Genomic DNA, 24,620 nt, shown 5'->3' on the forward strand with positions numbered 1-24,620 from the left:
GGTGGTAAAGAAATGACCCTGAATTGTGTACATGGAAAAAACATGGAGTTTACCTAAGTATTTGGGGATTTCGGTGGTATTTATTCAATGCAGTATTACACTTGCTGTCATCAGTTTCCGTGACATCTTAATCTCTGCCTTGCATGATAAAAGAAAAGAATCATTCATTTTCCTAACTCTTCTCTTTAAAAGCCATTCTCCTACTGCTAATTAGGTATTTTACTATATAAATGCGATGTTATACTTGTCAAATAGCCTGGGAGTCACCTCTACCAGTGACATTGGAGTGTTATGGGTTTTTTGCCCCCCAGAAATATCATGGGATTTATTTGAGTTACACAGGGCTATATGTTATAATGAGGATGCCCTAGCATCTTCTTAAAATGTAACAGAAATCACTGAAAATTTGGCCTCTTCTTAAGTTTTTAAAACTTGATGATATATATTCACAATATTCAATATTCAAAAACTCATCTCTGTATTTGATTCCCTTACTCCCTGGAGTACTTTACACACGATTTGTCTCATTTGGGGTTTTGTGACAATTTTTCTAGTTCATTATGTTTCAGCTGGGAAGAAGTCTGTATGCTGTAAACATCTGTAGCATGGGGTTGACACACTCTCTTTCGTGTTAGGAGACTAATCTCACCCAATTGCAGAAAGCATGGTTTGCCTTCTGGGTATGTGTTCTGTTCTCTCACTGTCATCATTGACTCTGTTGTGTCTTCACTAACCTTGTTAATGTACACAGTATTAAGTTTTCAATTCACAGATGCATGTTGTTTTCAAAGCTTTTATCATATCCTGTGCTGTTGAATAGATCACTGACATAGATCACTTGTGCATTTGAGCTGCCTAACATTCACAGCATTGCCACGCCTTGGTAAGTAGAGGATTTTTATGTTGAAGTGCGTTACTTATTTTTTAAAAAATGCACACTAAGTTTCATGAAACTCTGCCCACCCTTGAATCCCAAACTGACCTGAGAATTTTGTATTTTCCTTTCAGCTGGATAAAGTGATTGCAGGCACCGTTGATCAGACAACTGGAGAAGTCCTTTCAGTCTTTCAGGCAGTTTTAAGAGGCCTTATTGACTATGACACAGGAATAAGGTTGCTTGAGACACAGCTAATGATTTCTGGTCTAATTTCACCAGAATTAAGAAAATGCTTTGACCTCAAAGGTGCTGAGAGTCATGGCCTCATTGATGAACAAGTTGAATGCCAACTCCAAGAACTCAATCAAGCCAAAGAGATTATTTCTGCTGTGTCTTCCACCACAGTTCCAGTGCTGGATGCTCTAGCTCAAGGCGTGATATCAGAGTCCATGGCCGTGAGAGTCCTGGAGATACTGCTTTCCACAGGCTTGCTGGTCATTCCAGCCACAGGAGAACAGCTGACCCTGCAGAAGGCTTTCCAACAGAACTTGGTTTCCTCAGCATTATTTTCTAAAGTCTTGGAAAGGCAAAATACATGCAAAGATCTTATTGATCCATGTACCTGTGAGAGGGTATCTTTAATAGATATTATGGAAAGAAGTATTTTGCAGGAAAGCACTGGGATGCGGCTTCTGCCTGTAAGGCCACAAGAAGGAGGCAGAATAACATTAAAGTGTGGGAGAAACATTAGCATTTTAAGAGCAGCTCATGAAGGTCTCATAGACCGTGAAACCATGTTTAGGTTATTAGGCGCACAGCTTCTTTCTGGAGGTCTGGTCAACTGCAGCTCTGGTCAAAGAATGACTATTGAAGAAGCTGTGGCAGAAGGGGTGATTGACAGGGATACCGCCAACAGTATTCTAACCTATCAGGTTCAGACAGGTGGCATCATCCGTTCTAACCCTGCTAAACGTTTGACTGTCGACGAAGCAGTCCAGTGTGATTTAATAACCTCGAGCAGTGCTCTGTTGGTGCTAGAGGCTCAGCGAGGGTATGTTGGGCTCATTTGGCCTCACTCTGGTGAAATATTTCCCGCATCTTCTTCCCTGCAGCAGAAATTGATTACAAATGAACTGGCATACAAAATCCTGAATGGTAGGCAGAAAATAGCTGCTCTGTATATTCCAGAAACTTCTCAAGTCATTGATTTAGATGTTGCTCAGCAGCTGGGAATTATAGATAATAACACAACATCGATTTTAAAAAGTATAATACTGCCTGATAAAATGCCAGATTTGGGAGATGTAGAAGCTTGTAAGAATGCCAAGAGATGGCTCTCTTTTTGTAAATTCCAGCCATCTACAGCCCACGATTACAGACAAGAAGAGGATACTTTTGATGGAGAAGAGCCAGTGGCAGTGCAGAGCTCAGAACAGACTAAAAAATTATTCCTGTCTTATTTGATGATAAATAGCTATATGGATGTGAACACAGGGCAGAGGCTTTTGCTGTATGATGGGGACTTGAATGAGGCTGTTGCTATGCTCCTGGAAGGCTGCAGTGCAGACTTTGATGAAGACACGTCCAAGAAAGAATGCACTGATGTCCTAAGGCTCCCTGATGTATTTCTAAATAATGCCCCAAGTAAAGAGAAGGATAAGAGTATAACTTCACCAAATAGCTTTGATCAATGTTATTGCAGAGAACCTAAACATAAAGAAATGCCTGAAAATAGAAAGCATGCCCTAGATGAAGGGTTTAATGACATGGGAAATGATGTCCTCAGTGAATTTGATCAGTCAGAAAACCTGGCAAAGGCAATAGTAACAGAACATACAGTTGAGAATCCATCCAGTGTGAATCTTCCCAATTCTGGATCATATTTTACACAGTCTGAACTTGTCAAAGTTAGCAGACTTAGACGAGGCTCTGGAAACATACCTAAAAACTGTGAAAACCAAGGTCAAGTCGAAACAAATGAACATGTAGATGAATGTAGTCATCCTAAAAACATTGAAAACCTTGCAAGTGATTTGATAACAACTTCTGTTGAAAAGTCAAAAACTAGTAGAATGTGTGACTTGAAAGAAAGAGAGATTGAAGATAATATAAACAAGGACTCAGCTATCTTTGACTATTCCCCGAGACTGAGTGCCTTGTTAAGTCACGATAAATTGAGAAATGATCAGGGAAGTTTTAATAATTTACACACCACAGAGAGCAATGGAAATAAATGTGAAGACTCCACATTGCCATCCAATGAGCAGACCATGTTATTGGGACCAAGAGTGGGAGAAAATCTTCAAGGCCAGTTTCTAGGAATTGCAGCTATTAACATCAGTTTGAAGGGAGAGCACTGTGGACAGAAACCTTTAAATATTAGTTATAGTGATCCTCAGGTACAATATCACAATGGTAAATATATTTCAGATACTTGTGGAGAAGGTGAAAAAATACATGCTGCTTCTCAACAGAAACCTAAACACACGCAGAACGAGTCCAAAGTGGAAGAGCACTCCTGGGCCATGACACCGAGGGGTGGTATAGATGGTACTGACACCTCCTATGTTTGGGGCACACCACTGTGTGAAGAGGCTGTCAGTGCTGGTGACTATGAAACGTCACTCCTGGATGACCAGCAGAGGGACACGGAAACAGACAGTGAGAGTGATGATGATTTTTATGACACTCCCTTGTTTGAAGATGATGACCATGATTCTCTGCTCCTTGAAAGTGGTGATTGTGATGGTCTGCAACCTGAGGACTGTGACACACTGCAAGAGGAAAACGATGGGGCTGCTTCTCCTGGCAGTATTTTCTGTGATGTTCCAAAAGAGAATGAAAATTCCATGGTGACTCAGGCGGGGCTAGTGGAGAGCTTAAGAGTGAGGAGGAAGTCACAGTCTTTTCAGGATTGTCTCATAGGTAGTGAGAAAGCTGAATTAGATGCTGGTGAAAGAATACATTTAAATTCACTTGACTCGTACAAGGTCAATGAACAGTCGCTGGAAACTGTGTCAGGTGGGGAAAGTGCAGATAACGCAGAAAGTGATGAGTCTGACTTATTGACTGATTCTGAAACTCTAGGAGGGAAAGAGAGCTTCAGTGCCTCTTTAAAATTCGATGACACTGGCTGTTGGAGAGGGAGAGGAGAAGAATATGTAACTGGAGAAGAATTTAATTCTGATACCGATCATTTAGATTCTATGCAAAATGAAGACAGTTATGGGGATTACATATGTGACAGTAATGATCAGGATGATGTTGATGATGATGATGATGATGAAGAGGAAGAAGAAGAAGGAGGGGGAGAAGGGGGAGATGAGAAGGAAAAGCCCATGTGCCAAGATGAGGCTGAAGATACAGAGATGCAGTTGTGTGCTACCACCACGAATGAAAAGGAAAATAGCCTTGAAAATCAAAGTACTAATACAATGATTCTCCTGCACCAAAAGCACAATTATAATTCTTTAGAAAAACAACAAATTGTAAATATTTTACAGCTAGGATCAAACACTAAAAGTAGCTTAGTTACTGAAAGAGACAATCTTCCAGAATACACAACTGAGGTTGTTGGAAAAAGCAAAGAAAATCTGTTGAATCCTGAGACGGCCCTTAAGGATGTATCTCTGCCTATCAGTAAAGACACTGAATCAGAAGACACCTTTGCCCCTGTGGATGTTTTACCTAATACTCATATCAGTTCAACTTCTGTTGAAACCATTTGGTCTGAGCCTGATTTAACAGGAAAACCTGCTGAGGGAGGCCATTTGTCTGTGGACTCGGTAACTGATAAAGATCAGCAAGGAAATGGAAGAGATGTAATTAAAAAGAGAGATGACAAAAACAATATACTAACAGAAGATAAAACATCAGTTCATAAAATGTGCTCAGGAGAAGATCCTGTAGAAGGTCCAGTAGAAGATAATGAACATCTCCAACTTTTGCCTAGTGAAAGGATGAGGGAGAATCTGGATTTAGTTAGTAGTCAGTTTCGATTTCCACAAGCCACAAACAATGAAGAACATAATCACAAAGGAAGCCTTAAAAAAGCAACTGCAGCTGTTAAAGACGAAGCAAAGACTCTAAAAACAATTGGTAGTCAAAGTCCTGTTCAGTTTGAGAATCTTGAAGAAATATTTGGCTCATCAGTCTCCAAAATGATCAGTGATGCTACTTCAGACCTATTGTCTGAAGGGAATACAAGTACTGAGACAACAGATTCACTCACGGACAGACCTGATGAGAAAGAGCTTGATCTGTTTACTTATTTAAAACATTGTGCAAAAAATGTGAAAGCGAAAGATGGACTGCAGCCAAATGCAGAAATCCCAAGCTGCAATCTAATAGCTTCCCCTCCCACGAAAGACCACTTAGAATTAGGAATTGATAATGCCAAACAGAAGGCAGCCTTCACTCAAGAAGACTCACCTGCAAATGAGACAGTTCAACAGAATGACCTTTGCACTAGAGGAGATGTCTCAGGAGGAACAGAAATTCCTCAGTTCACATCAGTGAGAACTGAAAGCACACTTTCAGCCTCACCTCTGAGAAATGTGGAAGGCCTTGGGGAGAATACCGATTCCGTGCCATCGGGCCTTAGCCCAAAAGGAATACAAAGTGATAACTCCAGTAACACTTTAAGCACCAACTACTCATTCTTAGAAATGAACGGTGAGAAAAAAGTAATTGGGCAACAGCCACAGAAAGAACAAGCCTTGTCTCCAGGATTCCAAGAAAAGGAGGTTCAGATTCCTGAGCTATCGCAGGTATTTGTTGAGGATGTAAAGGACATCTTAAAGAGTAGATTGAAGGAAGGTCATATGCATTCTCAAGAGGCCGGAGAACCTGCAGCCTGTGCAGACACTAAAACTTTGATTCAAAGCTTACCTAAAAGGATGAGCACATCCCAAGTGGTAAAGGAAGCATCTTGCGTGCCCCGAGATGACTCGACGATCAGTGACTCTCCTGGAATTTCCCCAAACAACCCACCAGAACTAACACCAGGGAGTAGAGATGATCCATTCTCTATCGCAAATCTTAAGTCTGAGCTTCTCCTTGACGTACTTAAGCAAAATCGGTATACCCAAAATATTACAGGAGCATTTGAATTGACAAAAGAATTAACTCAGATGGGGTATGATCTAGAGAAAATAGGTATTGCATCCAAAGTAGTTCCACAGCAACTTGAAGACATTTTCTATAACCCGCTTGCTGATGGCTGTTCAAACGAAGCGGAACAGTTTGGAGACGTGAATCAAAGGTCACCTCCTACTGATCTGAAAAGCAAAGAAGGACACCATGGTTCTCTTCATTCACAAAATATAGAAGAAGGTGGACCAGAAAACTCCACTGTACAAGCCTCAGCCTTACCGAGAGATGAGAAGCTGGAGGAGGAATGTGATGATTTCCCGGACCATTTGGAATGTATTTCAGGGTCAGAAGAAATGGCTTCTGGGGAGAGCTCAATGAAACAAGTAAGTCGACTTTGTATTTCATGTGGGAGCAGCTGCATGAAACATTTGGGAACCATCCCATATATTTTATTTGCTCTGGAAACCTACATAGAGGCTGTTGAGTTAAAATGTCCAAATTTGTGTTTAGTTTTCCAAGGAGCTACAGCAGTGTTTACAGCACACATCAAAAATGCACGAGTATTTGGCTTTGCTGCAAGATATGAAGTCTCCCTTAAATACCCCAGAGTCTCTGGATAACAATCTAGAAGCTTTGAAGAACCAACTTAAACAGTTAGAGGTAAGAACTGATGAGTATTTGCCTGTTATGGATGGTAGTCCACTAAGTTAAGGTGGAAAAATAAGCAAAACTCTTTACATTTGTGTTTTGAATATTAGTTATATTTGTGTTTGTCACTAAATGGTTCTGTCTGGAATATGGAGATATAGATATAAGTATTATTAAAGTCTAAACAAAATTTCGGCTTCTTAAGTGATGCATCTTTGGTTTACAGATAAATGTTTACCCTAAAGTGCTAGAAGGTGCCTAGGTCCGGTGTGTCAGGTTTATTCCAGATTAGATGTGCCAGTAACCGAGTTTATTCAGTAAACACTTGAATCTTGTACTTGTTTCATCTGATTTTACTACTCTTAACACACAAACAGTGGTGACTCTCTCATCCTCTGGAAATATTTAATGCTTACAATCCTGCTTTGTGTATCTGATTTGATTCATTATAAGGTAGCACTGATTTTAACATATTAATGTGATTTCTTCCTTGCTGTCCACTGCAGTCTGTGTTCAATTTAGAAAGCTTCCCAAAGATCCCTGTCAAGTCCTAAATATGTAAATTGTGATTATTTGGGGAAGAAAATATATACTTTGTTAGTTTACAATATTACAAAATTTCACTCTCGAAAACCTGTTGAGTTCCTATTGTTTTTTTCTTTCATATATATTTGAAATTGATTTTTCTTCTTTTACTTGAAAAACTTTTATTTCTAAATGTGGTCCATATTTACAACCTAGTTCAGAGCCAAGCCTTAAACTGTACAGAATTTCCACTGTAATTAAGCTATTTAGTGTTTAGTTATAAATAGCTTCAAAAAGCTGTATTCTCCATTACACTGTCTACTGCATTACAGTAGTGGTGAATGTATGTTTCTGCATAGCAAAATAAAAATGGTAAGTGCAACTATATATGTTTTTTGCAGGCCTTTGAATTGGGATTGGCTCCAATTGCTGTTATCTTAAGAAAAGACATGAAGTTGGCGGAAGAGTTTTTAAAGTCTCTTCCCAGTAACTTCCCCAGAGACCACCTTGAGGAACTGAGGAGAAGCCACCGAAGTTTGCAGAATGCCTTCTCTTCCCTCAGCGACGCGTCTTCAGAAAGAATGGAGCACATCGTGCTTGCAATCGACTGTGAAATGGTAGGCGTTGGCACGTTCCACACAGAGTCAGATTGGAGTGGTGAAGAAAATTTGATTGTTTAAAAATTTAATCATAAACTGAAGTATTTTCTTTTCAGAGTGTGAAGCCTTAAGGCAGAACTGTCATTTATAGGCATTTGCATTTTGAGGACAGAGAGAAATGAACACAATTTTGTTTTCTAGTCAAAACTAGCCGTTTCCCAGGAAGAACTTCTGCACAAACTGAAGTCGTTCTCACATTGGATAGCAGAGACGAGCAGGTCTGTGAAGGATATGGAGGCTGGGAATGTTCAAGGTACCCAGGACGTAAGGCAGAGTTTGGAGTTTCTTAAGGCAAGTATCAAAATAGTGAGACAGAAAGCACGTTTAAAAACCTGTGGATTTAATATAATCAATGTTTACAAAAACGCATGACTTTGCTAGAGCTCTACAGGGTTGTCTCCTTTCTTTGTCTCTCCAAAGTATTCATTTACAGTTGACACAACTATGAAACAGTCTCAACTGGTGATCATTCTGTTGCTGTCCCAGTGGTCTCCTGTGACTCTTACGGCCACTGACAGGCTGAGATTTGTATTTATGTATTGATTTATATAATAGTATATATTAATCATATAAATACATCACGGTATAAGAGGTATTTTTGTGTTGGTATTAGTCTTTTTTGTCATGCCTTCCCCCATCCCACAAGTTAATCTGAACAGTATGCCCCATGAATGATGGTTAGGCTCCTGACTCAGGAGCCAGAAAATTGAAATTCTGGCCCACTTAATTTATGTTTCAAATTCCCCATAGTCTCATTTATGTGCTACCACAATAGCATGGGTGCTATAAATATTGGAAGCAATATTTTAATGTTGTTACCCTTCAGTGTGCTAAATTTACATAAGTTGAATCTTTTTGTGAGAGTGTCATTTGAAGTGTGATGTGGTGGGCAAGGTTAAAATATTCTCAGAGGGTTTATCTTTTTATATATAATATTAATTACCACAGTATGTGATTGCATCATTACCATGTTTACTAGATGGTTTTTGACGAAATAAAAATATCAATAAAACCTTGAGTTTGATACAAGAAGCATATTTTTAAAATAAGTGTTATTGTTGATATAAACTGTCTGTTACGGCCTCACTCCCTGTTGGTCACTTGCACTGCTTTGTCCGCAGGGTGTGTTGAAAGACCTGGGCCATACAAAAACGCAGCTGGAGACGACTGCCTTCGATGTGCAGTTCTTCATTTCTGAGCACGCGCAAGATCTGTCTCCCAGCCAGAGCAAACAGCTGCTGCGGCTCTTAAACAAAACTCAGAAGCGTTTTCTGGATGTACAGGAATCAGTAACTGCCCAGGTGGAACGTTTAGAAATTCAGTTACAGCTAGAACAAGACCTGGATGACCAGAAGGTTTGCCCTTCTCTGTGGATTCTTTGTTTTTAGTTCTTCAGTGTGAAATCTATCATACAGATGCCCAAGGTTTATGCCATGATGGGAGAGATTTTTATGGAGAGGCAATTAATAGACAGGGTATAATACATAGATTCTACAATGTATAACAGTGTAACTTTCTGTGATAATGCTATAATTCATTGATTTTAATTTTCATGAGTCCCTTGAAACTACTGTTTTCAGGTGATAGTCCTCCCTTTTTTTCTAGGAGTAGGATATGTAGATACACTCAGAAATTTCAGGGGGAAGATTGATGAGCATACGCGTGAAGAAGGTTAAGGGCACCCCCTTCTAGAGGGCAGCATGAGACAGCAGGGTTCTGGAGCCAGACCACCTCCTTCCACACCCCAGGGCACCACACACTCATTGTGGGACCCGGGACAAGTCATGTGACCACAGTTTTGTCACTGGCCAATTGGAAATAGTAACAGTGCTTACCTGGTAGTGTTGTGAGCACTGATAAAATAATGAATATAAAACACTCAGCACCTTGCCCAGCCTATGTTAGGCTCCTGGTAAACACACTCTGTGGCTATAAGACGAATAACTAGTGTGTGTGTGTGTGTGTGTGTAATAGGAAAATGAAAGATGCAAGCAATTGACTTAGGAAATAAATCTCTTAGAAAGATTTAATGAATTGTATTAGAGTGCTGCATCCAGGAGCAATGAGTAATGAAGAGGTGGGAATGGAATTAGACGTAGTGATTAAGTAAAAATAGTGCATGCAACCACCTTTTTATTATTTCTCGAAGCATCCAGGCATTGTCTCTAGCATGATAACCTATATGCACATATCAAATATATTAACAGACAAACCATGACTAACTTCTGTTTTGATATCCTTTTACAGAATTAATTGTGTGTGTCGCAGGTCTCAAGAGCTTAAGAAAATGGAATGTTTCTTCCTGTCGGTCAGAAGTTCCATCTCTCACACATGTGCATGGCCAGTATTCTGTTGAGCAGTTTCTCCCAAACACGATCACTTTCCTTGTCTATGGGACAGCCTCTTACTTTCTGTGTCACCTTGCTCAGTTTGTACCCCACTGCTATCATGTTTACAGCATACTCAGAAAGCTTTTTTAGAGGAAACTTGCAAAATGTATTCTAATAAGGAGCTGTCAGAGTGGGTGTGTGACCACTGTTACAGATGCTTTGGTTCTGTTCCCCTCCAGAACGTGGCAGAGCGTCAGCAGGAGTACAAAGAGAAACTCCAGGGCATCTGTGATCTCCTGACCCAGACTGAAAACCGCCTGATTGGGCACCAGGAGGCCTTCGTGATTGGAGACGGCACCGTCGAGCTAAAGAAGTACCAGTCCAAGCAGGAGGTAGAATTTGGTTTGGCATGATTAGTTCTGTGTTGATAAGTTTGATTACTATTGTTTGGAAAGCGGTTAGGATTATTGACAAATAGCTGCCATTGTAGCTTCTCTAAGACAGGGCATACTCCAGGCCTCCTGAGCTGTGTACACATTACCAGAGTTACTTTTCCCACTTCAAGCAAGTCAGATAATTTTCTTGATTGGCTTTTGGCGAGATATTGAGTGGACAAAATACAAAGGAGGTTTGGTAGTGGAAACACCTTATGTGATGAATTCAGACTTGGATACATTTAAGGCCAGTCCACTCACTTTCAAATCAGGTGAAATACCCATCAGCTTGGGTTCTTTCTCTTTCTTAGCTCTTTCCTATTCCTTTTATCCTTCCCTGCAGTTTGTCTCTTTCCATGGAGGGAACACACAATAATGACGGGTAAAGGTATCTTTATTTTGGTGTCAGAAGAAAAGAATGTTCTCATTGTCATTAGCTAGCTCCTGATCCCACCCCAGACACGACACGTGTTAGCTTTGTAATTGAATCTTTTTAAGCCTCAGTTTCTTCACTGGCCTCAAACCCATTGCCATGTCATTACAAAAGTTAGGTCAATATTGGTGTTCAGTGACGGGCACAGTTAATGTCACAGTGTTGTGGTTCAGTAAGTATCTCTTTCAGTTCAAATACTCAGAAAACTTTGAGGAGTCTGGAAAGCATGGGAAAATAATATGAAAGCTTAAACAAAGTACAGTATAAGGAACTAAAATGCCAAGTAAAGAAGGAAGAGAAGAACAAACACATAGAGAAATCTGGACAGAAGGAAGCTGTCCCTGCTGAGCAGAATCCTTAATGCTGAGCTTCCTGACACCTGAAACCAGGAAGCAGACACTACATATCACGGAGCTCTGGTGTTTGGAAGAGATTGTTTTAGTACAGACATTGTTTTAGGAACAGCTTAGCTTATAACTAACAGAACTACCTGTTTTCATCCTGAGCACATGTTAAAAATGAATGTTTAGAAACAATACATAATATGGTCAAGTATTTAAAAGCTTTTATAAATGCACTTACCTAGTGTAAAACTGGTATATGTGAGTTTATACAGATCATATACTGAATACTTCATTGTTTTCAATGTCTTACAAACCATGTCTCCTTGTCAAACATGAAAATCTCATACCTTTCTTTAATGCTGTTTGAGATTTCAAATTATATTAAATATTGTGATTTAAATAAGCCAACTCTAATGAACATACTCAGTGTTCTTTTTCAGCCTGTATGTGCTGGATTACCCTTCTTTTGCTCACCTCTCTTTTCAGAATTACAACTTTGGAAAAATTAAATAGGTGGTAATTTCATAAGATTTTTTTTCTTTTCTATTATAAGGAATTACAGAAAGATATGCAAGGAAGTGCACAGGCATTGGCAGAAATAGTGAAAAACACTGAGAACTTCTTAAAAGAGAATGGCGAAAAGCTGTCACGAGAAGACAAGGCTTTGATTGAACAGAAGCTCAATGAGGCTAAGACAAAGTGTGAACAACTTAATTTAAAGGCCGAACAGTCGAGAAAGGAGCTGGATAAAGTTGTGACGACAGCAATCAAGGAAGAAACTGAAAAGGTCCTTATTTGATTATGTGGTACACTGTTGCTTTGTTGGAAATAATTAGTGTAACAGCCCCTGGATTCATTAAGTGCCGTCAGGTAGTGGTAAGCAACAATTAGCACCAGGAACCAGAATTCTGGCTTTCCAGGTTTATAACTGACCAAATATTATACAGAGTTTGAAGAGTTAGCCTGCTTAATTTTTTCTTTATTTTTATTGTTGACACCATTGCAGATGTCCCAGTTTTCCCCCACCACCTGCTTCCCCCCTTCCCTCTGGCCATCATCTCGCCGTCTGCGTCGTACACGGATGCTCTTTGGCTAGTTCCTTCACCTTCCTTCCCTCCAGTGCCCCCTCCCCTCTGATAGCTGTCTGTTGCATCTTTTCATGCCTCTGTTTCTGTTTGGTTCTTCATTTTGCTTAACTTTTAAAAAAAGTTTGAGCGGGGTTGCGAGACTTGTGAAATGTGTGGGGACTCAGTCATTACTACAGTTAAAATTTTGGAATGTATTTTTAAGAACAGTGGAAACTTCAGAGAAACTTCCTATTTCTCTAAGGTTTAATTTTAATGTGTTCAGTGTTCAATGTATGCCAGTTTTTAGTATCCCCACTCTAATTTTAAATGATATAAATATGCACATTGGGGATGTCTTAAAGCTAATATCTTTTCCATATTCCGAATACCCATTGCCCCTCTCCCCCCACCCCGACCCAGGTGGCAGCTGTGAAGCAGCTGGAAGAGAGCAAAACCAAAATAGAAGACCTTTTGGACTGGCTGTCACATGTGGACAAAGACTCAGAAAGGGCAGGGGTAACCCAGAAACAGGTTATTGAACAGAATGGGACTCATTTTCAAGAAGGCGACAGCAAGTCGTCGATTGGAGAAGAGGACGAAGTTAATGGCAACCTGTTGGAAACGGATGTGGGTGGGCCAGTTAGAGAGAAGAATTCCACAGAGGAGAATCTGAACCAGCAGTACCAGAAAGTTAAGGTTTGTTGTCTTAACGATATTGTAAAATTCTGTGTTCATAAAGATAGAGACAACTTAGCACACGAGTTATCTTTTCAAACCTTAATGACCTTTGAATATCAGGTCTTTTTTCCTAGGTTCGTTATTATGTCAAAGATAAATTGTGAGAATTCTAAGCAAGTCAAAAGCAATGAGGAATAAGTCATTAGATGTGGCATTTTATAAGTAAAGCAGGGTTAAAAGGAATTAAGAGAAACAGTAATACTAAAGCGAAGATTTATAGAGCAGTTATGTGGGCCAGGTACTCTTTTTAGCTCTTCCCATTTTAACTCCTTTAGTTCTCACAGCTACTCTCTGAGGTTTTTATTCTGAGTTTACGGATGGGGAAACTATAACTTAGAGAGGAAAAGTAACGTGCCTAAAATGACACGTTTAGTGAGGATGGAGTTTGGATTTAAAACCAGGCCATGAGCTCAGCCACCCTGCTAACTTCTAACCGGTGTTTGGAGACCAGCTGGCTGTGCCTTCTCTGCGCCTCAGCTCCTCCGTGCAGGGAACGCTGTTGTTGGGAAGAGGAGCGAGAGCCCTTCCAAAAACCCACTGTGCATTGGAATCAAAGCTAACAGAAGTGCCACCCACTACGGGAGCAAAAGAATTTTTGGAAAACCATTTTAAAGTGTCACGTAATTGATCATTGTATTTCAGGGTCAGGCTTTTGGTAGTGAGACGGGACTTTAGGAACTTGTGCAGTTCTTTGTGTTTTCCTGCAAGTTGGAGTTTTTGGAATAGAATTTTCTCTGTGAGGTAGGTTCTTGATGTTACAGGAAATTCAAGTTAAGCCAGAGGAAGTGAGGAAGCATTTACTGCATCACAATGTCAAGGGGCAATTACAGGCCATATTGTTATTGCCTCTATAATGAAAAATTGGATGTATTTCGAAAGGATTATGAGTCAGTTACAAACAAGTCAGGAAAGGTTGGTAACTTGACCCAAGCAGGGAAAAACACCAGTGGGTTGACTCAAACATATAGAGAGGCCAAATAGGAAAGCCTGTGTTTTTAGCCACAACATGACGTTTGCCTTCCGATATTTTAACTTCTAAAAGTATGAGACTCCGAAAGTGCTTTAGAAATTCCACATCTCCTGGTAGAGTGGAGAGCTGGCCCGAGGGCCGGGCCAGGGCTCTGTGTCTCGGTCTGTGTTTGTGCCACATGTCCTGGGCCAAGCTGTTCTCCTGCACCCTGAGTTTTCTCATTTGTACAAGGAAGGCGATGGATCAGACCATTTGTAAGGTATTCTGTGTGTCCTTCCAGCCTACTGTGTGCAGAGGCCCTGCTGGAGGATAGTATATGAAGGTGATTCAAATATCAAAGGCATAGCTTGAAGGGGGAAAGTTATTAAGATAAAAATATTTATCTTTTGCCACAGTGGCAGGCATTGTTGCAGACAGTGTGGATACAAATACTAATGAGTCTGTTCTCAGCTGACTGTCTGGGATCAGACCTATAAGAGAATAATCACCCTACAGTGATGCTTCTCAGCCTTTTAGTTCGTAGCATATATTTCCCCGCCATGTGCCAGCACTGTTCCAGGCCCTTGGGGTCCCCCAGGGAGCAAAATAAATTCCCTGTCCTGGTGCTCACACACTAAGGAGAGAGGCGGATGGGGCAGGCAATAAATAACCAAATTCTATGGGATATTAGAAGGTAGCTTTCTGCTAAGAGGAATGTTGAGTTGGGTATGGTGGTGGAGTGTAGGGTTGGGAGCAATTTTCAGAGCTAAACAGGATCATCGGAGTAGACCACAATGAGATGGTGAGATTTGTGCGAAGACTTCAAGTAGATGGGGGGTGGCCAAGCAGATGTCTGAGGAAAGAGCTGTTTTTAGTCAGGAGAACAACTGGGGAAAACGCTCAGGAAGCACCCACAAGGCGGGGTGAAGGTGGGGGTGGGAGAGCCTGGAGTGTTTGGCACCGGCCAGGAGAGGGCAGGCGAGGGCAGGCGTGCAACAAGGGCCCTGGCATCGGGTCGTTTGGCTGCATGAAAGCCAGTATGAGAAATGTGGGAAATTGCCCGTAAGGATTGTTATCCTTTTGGTCATGTTTGCATGGCCTGCGGGGGTGAATAAAAGAAGCTGCTTCTGGCTGGAGAGAAAGGGTCTCTCAGCCTCTTCAAGGCTGCCAGCTTCCCTGAAGGCAGGGCTGATCGCCAGCTCTGCACACCCGTGACCTGTTGGTGGCACACCCACCGGAAGCTCTGCTTTCTGACTTCAGTGGGCATTTTGACCCCTGGCCAGCGTCAGGCTCTTGGGGCAGTGTTCCACGTGTGTGACACTAGAGACTCCTTTCAGCGAACCTGGGCCCTGTAGCTCCATTTTCTCCATTTTCCACATGCAGGACACTGAGGCCCAGTGAAGCTGGTTAGCTGCAATATTCTCTTTTATCGTGTGTTTCTCTCACTTCATTGGGCTTCTGTGAATGTGTATTGTTCTTGATTAATTATTGCCATAATTAACTTTATATCTTTAAAACTGAAAAAAATTTGCCCTGGCTGGCGTAGCTCAGTGGATTGAGCGTGGGCCTGCGAACCAGACGATCACGGTTCGATTCCCAGCCAGGGCAGATGCCTGGGTTGCAGGCCGGTTCCTTGCAGGCTAACTCCCAGCAGGGGACTCACGAAAGGCAACCATACATTGATGTTTCTCTCCCTCTCTCCTTCCCCACTAAAGATATATAAATAAATAAAATCTTAAAAAAAAAACTGAAAAAATTTTTTCTATTTAGGTGTCCTTTCAGGATCATTTCATAATAAATAATGGTATACCCATTTGCTCAGTGATTAGGTGAAGACCTTAGCCGTTTCTTTTAAGATGATTGTGAGGAAGCAATGAGTAACATGAGATCTGATTGTAGATGCTTGTTTTAGAATTGGAAGAGAAATCTGTTACGTTTCCCTCCCAAACTTCTCAAAAACAGTACTTACCCTATGTGATTATGTATAAGTACTTTCATATTTATATGATATAAATTAGAAGATTGGACATTTTCTGAAAATTGCGATTAGAATGTTAAAATGTAGCTTTTGCTATTCTGAAATTCCAATAAAAGGCAGAAACTGTGCATTTTGGAAAGGTTGATGAGAAGCAAGTTGTCTTTGTGTAGATCATGTAAGTCTGTAGGTTCTGAGGCAGCAGAGAGCTCCCCCAGCCTCCACGCCACCCCGACACTGCCCTGAAGTCACAGCGCATTTGATTTCTTTCACGCAGGCCCAGCATGAGAAGATCGTCTCTCAGCACCAAGCCGTCCTCCTGGCCACTCAGTCTGCACAAGCCTTGCTCGAGAAACAGGGTCACTATCTCTCTCCTGAGGAGAAAGAGAAACTCCAAAAGAACATGAAGGACCTGAAAGCGCATTACGAAACTGCACTGGCTGAGTCGGAAAAGAAAATGAAGCTAACGCATTCTCTGCAGGAAGAACTAGAGAAGTTCGATGCTGACTACCGTGACTTTGAGCACTGGCTGCAGCAGTCGGAACAAGAACTGGAAAACCTGGAGGCGGGTGCAGATGACTTCACTGGTTTAATGACCAAACTGAAGAGGCAGAAGAGTTTCTCAGAAGATGTCATTTCTCACAAAGGGGACTTGAGGTACATCACAATTTCTGGGAACAGGGTGTTAGAAGCAGCCAAATCCTGCAGCAGAAGAGATGGAGGTGGCAAGGCTGACCAGCATAGTATTGACACTTCGGCCACTCACAGGGAAGTCCAGAGCAAACTGGATCATGCTACCGATCGGTTCAGGTCTCTCTACTCTAAGGTACTTTGGCTTTTGTTTTTTAAGGGGAAGATCAATCTGTGATTATAGTTTTTATTCTGTCCTCTTAACTTTTGTTTTTGGATTAGAAATGAGAAACCTAAAAACGGAAGCAGGGAAAATAAGATAATTTAAAATTTTATCTTGTTGACCTCACTTGTATTTGTCTTCTTTACTTTAAAAAATGTTTTTAAAGACTAGGAGCCTAAAGTTATTTTTTTTTTCAGTTTTGAGGGATTTCTAAAACTCGGTAATACCCAATTTGACCACCAGATGGTGTTTATGTTTTGTCTCCAAGCAATGAGAATGGCTTGCTAATTTTTTGCGGCTTCTCAAGCTTGAGAACTAGTTTTGTCTCAGACAATTCCCTTCACAAGTGCTGCCAGTGTTTGTTTTACAGACATATTTGATCAGTGTATTATTTTAATACTTAATGAGTCACAGACTGTTTCAGCTCCGTATTCCCTTGGACAAGTAAAAGAGTTGCTTTTTTCTTAAAACAAAAGGAAGAGAACATTCCCCTGATTGTGTGTTGAACAGCCTGACCAAAGCTGCACAATTGATGTGAAGAGCATCGCTGACTCTTGGTCTTTGCTTCATTCTGATCTAGAGCATTTCCCTTCCTTGTGTTAATCTTTTGTAACATATAGAAGTGATTCATTAAGCACCTTGAAAACCTTTCCGTCACATACATATCTAGACACGTGGTGTATAAAACCTAATGGAAATGGGCCTGGTAGATCAGCCTCCTCTGATGACCGATGTCCAGATCCTCAGCTGGACTTTGTTAGAGCATGCTTCTTCATTTAAAGGAAAAAAGTCTTAGCCCTGTAGTTTCAACTCACATTGGTCAAAGTCTGGTGTTTCCTAAGGTACAGAACTCAGGTTCTAAGGTGATTTATCAGAAATAACCATAATAGATTTTAATTCTCCACCCTTTTGATTTTTTTTAGTGCAGTGTCCTTGGGAATAATCTTAAAGATCTGGTGGATAAATATCAACACTACGAAGATGCTTCGTGTGGACTTCTTTCTGAGCTCCAGGCTTGCCAGGCCACAGCGAGCAAACACTTATCTGAACCCATTGCTGTGGACCCTAAAAACCTGCAAAGGCAATTAGAGGAGACCAAGGTAAAGAGGAGAGAGGCAGGGAGAGGACCCGACCTTTCAGTAGTCACACTGAAAAACTTTCACTTTCCCAGTCTTGTGACAGTTTCACCTAAGGAAGGGGAACAAAGGATGGAAAAGTGTATTTCCCCCTCTAGAGGGAGTTATAACTTCAGTTCTCATCCGTCCGTTTATTTCTATTTCCAATGCTTGTTTCTTCTCCTGTCGTCGAGCTGGGTTGACATTGCTGTTATGGCTTCTTCCCTGCATGCTGTCGGACCCACCTCTACAGACAAACACCCAGACTGTCTGGGCCACTTGTTTATCTCTATACATATTTATTTCATTTATTGTTTTTCTCCACCATTAGAGCTAAACTCCATGAGGGCAAATGTTTTTGTTTATTTTGTTCATTGCCATATCCCCAGCAGCTAAAATAGGACCTGACCCATTGTGGTTGTTCAGTGAATATTTGTTGAAGAAGGGGCAAGTGTCAAGGGAGAAGGGGTGTCACTGTCACGTGTGGGCTCTGAGGACCAGGATTAGTATTCCTGTTGAGATTCCCATGATTCATGGGGATGCAAACTTTCTTTACCCAGCTCAGTTCTCAAAACGTCTACCTGCTTCTTCAAAACCGCAGGCTTGATGTGGGGACGGTATAACTGTGGAGGCCTCAGCCGTACCTACAGTGGCCGGGAGCGTCTCTGTCTCTTACATTTAAAGCATATTTTAACACCCTAGCGTAAGGGGAGATGATTTTGGAAACATCTTATTCTTAATCCGTATGACCAGTCATTTTGAGTTTGAGCGTTTAATTTCCTAAATCCATTCTTCAATTCCTTTCAGCAGATGAGTGTAGTGTTATCACTGTGATAGCTAGAAAGTAACACTGTATTGCCAGTTAAACAACTGCCTTTCAGAATTTAGTTACATCTGTTAGTTACAGAATCAAAAATCATTACTGTGCTGTTCACAAGGTGAACCTGTCCCGACTGAGTGAGCTTCACATTACAAATTGACCGAGACTGGTGCCTTGAGGCTGGAAAAGAGCTAAGTCATACCCTGGGGTACAGTGTGGCAGTTGAAGACCAAGGCAGAGAGAAGGGCGCTGGGAGCCTGGGAGAGAGGAGGGAGGAGACGTGGGGAGGAAAGGAGGACGGTGACCCTGTTTCTTTCTTGGAATGGGCTTGGGACCAGCCATTGGGCTAGGTCATGTCGACTGACAAGTCTACCTTCAAACCTCTCAGTGGTCTCTGAGGTGGCTGTAAGTCAGGAAACTTTTATGAGCTGGACAAGTGCCCAAGTTCATCCCTTTCTGGTCCAGGCTAGAGATCAAGGTCATAATCTTTCAGTATTCCCTGTCACTGATGCTTCTCTCATGTTTTAATTTCACTCAAGTCCATTAAAAACAGTATATGGTACTCATTTGAATACTTTAATTTGTTTTTCCCCCAAAGTAGTACTATAAACCACCATTATGGCTAAATTATAACCTGATACCTACCATATTAGGAATAAAAACTCTTGACTCTCTTGAACATAATTATGGACAGAGAAAGCATGGGATGTTTTAAAGAGAAAGATAGAGAAAAGAATGCTTCTTTTGTAATCCGTTTCTAAGTTCGACAATGCTGGGGGGGCCACTTTGATACTGGATGACTTTCTAGAACCGCAGCGGCACTTGCATGTGCGTGTGCGTGTGTGTTGGCTAGACACTTACGTGCCAGGCCCGCTGTTGGGTTTTGTGAAGATGCAAAGATGTTAAAACCCTACCCCTGCCATTGGGGAACTCACATTCTAAAACCGCTGTGTTTTGGAGGAATCCTTAACCTTTTTTTTATGTCCTGAATAACCACGCAGCGCAAATGAGTTGTCCCTGCGGCTTAGGTTTCAATCTGGTCACGGGTCAAGTTCCTTAAGGAGTTTCTCATATAATACGTCTCTGTAACTAGACTTCGGGGAGACCTTCCCAAGCAGATTCCCTCTGACACAGATCCTCTGGTCACATGGAGTGACATCTCTAGCCAAACCAGAGACCGCATGCCGGTTGCAGTTCGGTGGGCTTTCTGACATTGTGCCATTGCCTGGACATTGCCACCGTTTCTCAGCTATAAAAATAAGTTGAGGAAATTGTTGCTATTGCTTAAGCATTTGTGTCTTGATTATTTTCATTGCTGTAGTTGCGGTAGAGTGCTGAAATAGAGAAGGATCTTTTTAAGTCTTCCACCTGATATCTTCATCAATTTACTCATTCATTCACTCATTTATGCCAGAAACTTTTCTAAATACCCCTTTGTTTTTTCCTTAATTTTTTTTTGTTTTTTCAGTTATAGTTGACATACAATCTTATATTAGCTTCAGGTGTACAACATAGGGATTAGACATTTATGTACCTTGTGAAGTGATCACCCTGATAAAGTACCCACCTGACACCATACATAGTTGTTACAATATTATTGACTGTATTCCCTACGCTGCACTTTACGTCCCCGGGACGACTGTGTAAATGCCAGTTTGTACGTCTCAACCCCTTCCCCCTTTTCACCCATCCTCCCAAACCCCCTAGCCTCTGGCAACCATCAGTTTGTTCTCTGTACCTATGAGTGTGTTTGTTCTGTTTGTTCGTTTATGTTGTCTTTTATATTTCACATAGAAGTGAGATCATGTGGTACTTATCTTTTCTCCAAAACATTTCACTTAGCATAATACCCTCTAGGTCCATCCATGTTGTCTCAAATGGCAAGATTTTATTCTCACCACCAAGTCATATTCCATTGTATGTATGTCCCACATCTTTTTCCGCTCATCTACTGATGGACACTTAGGTCCTTCCATATCTTGGCTATTGCACATAATGCTGCAATGACCATAGGGGTGCTTGTATGTTTTTGAATTAGTGCTTTGGGTTTCTTCTTATTCTAGGAACTTTTATCAAGGCCTACTATATTGCAAACACTGGGTTAGGCAGTAATAATAGAAACCTGAACAGGATAAATTTCTAATTCTTGAGGAAGTTAGTTTGATAGAAGAGGCAAATCAATCCAGTGATATTCACAGGAGCTCCTGGGGGGGGGTACTTAAATAGGGTTCAGGAGAGAGCTAGGGAAGGCCTAAAGATAGAATTAAGGAATGGATTTCACTGGACCTTTTATAGCATGCTCAAGTTTTGTGTTTATTATGAAGGAAATAGGGATCTTTTGAAAGAGTTTAAAGACGGGAGTGATACACATAGTCAGATCTGTGTTTTCCACAGAACGCTTTGGGGGGTTCTCTTTCAGGGAAGATGTTGGAGCAGGGAGCACAGTTAGAATGCTGTTTCCAATTAAGTGAGAGATTACCCTACAGTGATCCAGAAATACGAAGCAGAAGTCTGATTTTAAAAAAAAATTAGCAGGTATAATTGTTAGGTCTCGATGGTGGATTTGCACGTGGAAAGGAGGGCGTTCAGGAGGAACCTCGGGTTTATTACCTGGGTAATGAGGTGCAACCCCAGGAGGAAGTACAGGTGGAGGGAATGAGATGATGGGTTCAGATTTGGCTTTTTGAATTTGAGGTGACTGTTTACACCCAGATGGAAACATTCAAGAGGCTGTTGGAAACCTGGGCCCATGGCCAGGGATGAGTTCATCTACAGTCAGACATATGGGAATTTGGATTTGAAATCCAAATGTGAGACTAGAAGAGGAGCTTGAGTCCCTCAAGTGAAAGTAAAGCCAAGCATGGGGCCCGGGTGGCCAGGCGGCCCATTTGGACGGAGGTGTTGGGAAGGCAGGGCCAAACTTCTGCAAGACTTTATGGTTCCTGTCTCTACCTCTTTTCTCCTCACTCTTGCTGTTGACGTGCATCTGCTCACTCAGAGCACCCAGGGATCTCTCTGCAGCAAACTAAAGGTTATATGATCCTTTGGAAGCAACTGACAGTTAACCGTTTCCACTTTCTCTCTTCCTTTAAACTTTGGGGACAGAATTATTCTGGGCCCATTCCCACCTCCCTGATCACTTTTGGCCTATCTTTTTTCCTCTCCTTATCACTTCGATACAAGTACTCTCCATGATTCTTTAGGGCCTCCTTCTCTGGTATTTCTTTGCTTTCTCCCTTCAGTCTCCTCACGGGGCTTGCCTCCCAGGGATTTGTGTCTAGTTGTAGCCTGTGTTCAGAGGCTCCTTTACGGCGGCTCTGCCGTTTCTGTGTGAGTGTCCCTAAATCACTTTGAAGTCGTGAATTCCCGAACAGACTCTTACCCACTCCTAAACTTGCTCCCACTTTGGCTTATGAATTCCATTCATTCCCTGGGCTCAAAAACTTTGGGTCCTCCTCAAGTCTCACCTCTGTCCTTTGTACCTGCCCTATCAAGCAGAGATGTCCAACGGGGCCTGCTGTGATGATGCAAATGTTCTTTCATCTGCTCGCTCCAATGTGGTGGCCCCCAGTCACACCTGGCTACTTAGTGCCCGCACTGTGGCTAGTACAACTGAGAAAGTGAATTTTGAATTCCATTTGATTTCAGTGAATTTAAGTTTAAAAGCCACATGTAGTTAGTTGCTACCATATTGGACAGCACAGCTGTAGATAATCAATCATCGAGTCCCGTGGACTCTCCCCAACTCTATAACCAATGCTGCTTTCTCAGCTCAGACACGCCCATTCGACTTTATTACTGTGAAGCTGCCCGGAACTGGTCTTCGTGCCTCCTTTTGTCCCCTTGGGTGGATCCCACACAGGGTTACCGACTCGGCCTTCCATGAGACAGCTCAGGCCGTGACACCCCTCACTCCAGAGCTCTCCATGTCTCCCTGTCACCGCAAGATAAAGTGTAAACCCCCCAGCCTGGCATCTGGGGCCTTTTCAGTCCTATTGGTATTTATTCAACTGCACACATTCTCACCCTGGACGGGACTCCGGTTTTCCCCAGACGTTTCTGTTCCCATCTTTGCTCCTTCTCTTTGTTCCCCACCTCCACTTCCGTGTGTCCGAATCCATGCTTCCTTCAGGACCTGTCTCAGCGCCTCTGTCCCAGAGGTGACACCATTTTCCTCTCCTGTTATTCCTTCTCTCAACTTCTGGTGATACTTTTTTAAACTGATTTTTGGCGTTTAATCACTTCCTGTCTTAGGCTAGGGGATTCCTGTGAGTAAGCTCCATGTGTGTTTGATTTCTGTATTTCTCACAGAACGTAGCAAGGTCTTTTTGAATATGATAAATGTTACGTGACTTTTACCGAAATGACAGAAAGAAATGTGACTCAGGATCCGCGGAAATAGAGGTCCTTGATTGTGTTTTTAAGTGGAGATACTTGTTTTTTGTTTGTTTTTGCTTCCTGGTAGTAGTGGGAGTATTGTACAAAGCCTTAAAATGGGGGTTAAGGGTCAACTCAGGTCAAGGGTTGGGGGAGGTCACAAGGTCAGGAATAAGGCCAGTTATCATGAACGTATGTTCAAGACTAATTTCAAGACTGAATTTCTATTATCCTGACTGGCTGACGCTTCTGCTAATGCTACTTTATAACTGGCTGTAGTCTAAGAATTCTGGAGTAAGTTTATGATGATGAAAGGTTTCCTCTGTCCACCTTAACTTTGCCTTTCTGTAAGTCATTTTTCTCCTTTTGGAAACCTGTTACTTAGTCCTACCAAGTGTAATCAAAGCATTCGGTCCTCCAGGCTCTGCAAGGACAGATATCAAGTCAACAGGTTGCTGTAGAGAAACTGAAAAAAACAGCTGAAGTGCTTTTAGATGCCAGGGGATCTTTGCTTCCAGCCAAGAATGAGATCCAGAAAACACTGGGTGAGTGTTCATTTCCTTGTTTTATTTATTTTTTATTATTTTTTTAAATTTTATTTATTTATCTTTAGAGAGGAAGGGAAGGAGAGAAGGAGAGAAATATCAATGTATGGTTGAGTCCCCTGCTGGGAACTGGCCTGCAACCCAGGCATGTGCCCTGACTGGGAATCGAACCACGATCGTGTGGTCCGTAGGCCCACACTCAGTCCACTGAGCTACACCAGCCAGGGCTCATTTTCTTGTTTTAAATGGAGGGGTTCTCGTGCATATGGAGAAGAGGTTCGCTGGTACACACTTCATTCACAGCCTTTCCCTGTGGACCGGTGTTTCTCGTTCTGGGAGAAGGTATGCCTCCTTTGGCAGGAATGTTAGAATCTGGAAATGAGAGATGTGTACTTTGAAAAGAATCTATTTAGAAATATAAATAAATTTCAATTTTATATTCAGACAATGTAACAGAAAGTCTCTATCTAATCGTCACCACTGAAAGTAGGACTTTCCAAAACAGACTGTTGGTGGGGTCTTTCTCTCCAGAGCAGGAGCACAGGTTTAAGGGGTTGAGAGATGAGCAGATGATCAGACATGTGTTTCCCCCCAAAGAGAGCATGCACCGAAATCGGAATAAAAATTTCAGTCAAAGAGAAAGAATAAGCTTTGCTCTTCCAAAACCGCTTTGTACAGGGGGAACCTTTTTTTTTACACACAGCCATACTCTTTTGATCTTGTATCCTTATCAAAGAATTTTTAGTCTGTGCCCTCATGTATGCACACATATCCATAAATTACATACACATATTACTGTCGCGTATTATGTGTACTGTAACTGTAAACACACACAAA

General features: G+C 41.6%; 1 protein-coding gene across 14 annotated transcripts in view; it reads left to right on the plus strand.

Annotated features, from left to right (window-relative positions):
- The window catches only part of DST (dystonin), a 442,077-nt gene that overhangs the window by 302,980 nt on the left and 114,477 nt on the right, over positions 1-24,620 (plus strand). For 9 of the 14 annotated variants that reach the window (XM_037056335.1, XM_037056336.1, XM_037056337.1 and 6 more), the window contains 11 exons: positions 1,009-6,354; positions 6,482-6,631; positions 7,546-7,761; positions 7,945-8,094; positions 8,925-9,158; positions 10,373-10,525; positions 11,898-12,131; positions 12,832-13,107; positions 16,351-16,899; positions 17,850-18,026; positions 23,660-23,783. In XM_037056335.1, the coding sequence (XP_036912230.1) occupies positions 1,009-6,354; positions 6,482-6,631; positions 7,546-7,761; positions 7,945-8,094; positions 8,925-9,158; positions 10,373-10,525; positions 11,898-12,131; positions 12,832-13,107; positions 16,351-16,899; positions 17,850-18,026; positions 23,660-23,783 (7,609 nt within the window). The remainder of the gene's footprint in view (positions 1-1,008; positions 6,355-6,481; positions 6,632-7,545; positions 7,762-7,944; positions 8,095-8,924; positions 9,159-10,372; positions 10,526-11,897; positions 12,132-12,831; positions 13,108-16,350; positions 16,900-17,849; positions 18,027-23,659; positions 23,784-24,620) is intronic. The other 5 variants (XM_037056344.1, XM_037056346.1, XM_037056345.1 and 2 more) reach the window with 1 other exon arrangement.

This window comes from Sturnira hondurensis, unplaced genomic scaffold, assembly GCF_014824575.4.
Source record: "Sturnira hondurensis isolate 20B ecotype Veracruz unplaced genomic scaffold, ASM1482457v3 Scaffold0008908, whole genome shotgun sequence".
NCBI lineage: Eukaryota > Metazoa > Chordata > Mammalia > Chiroptera > Phyllostomidae > Sturnira > Sturnira hondurensis.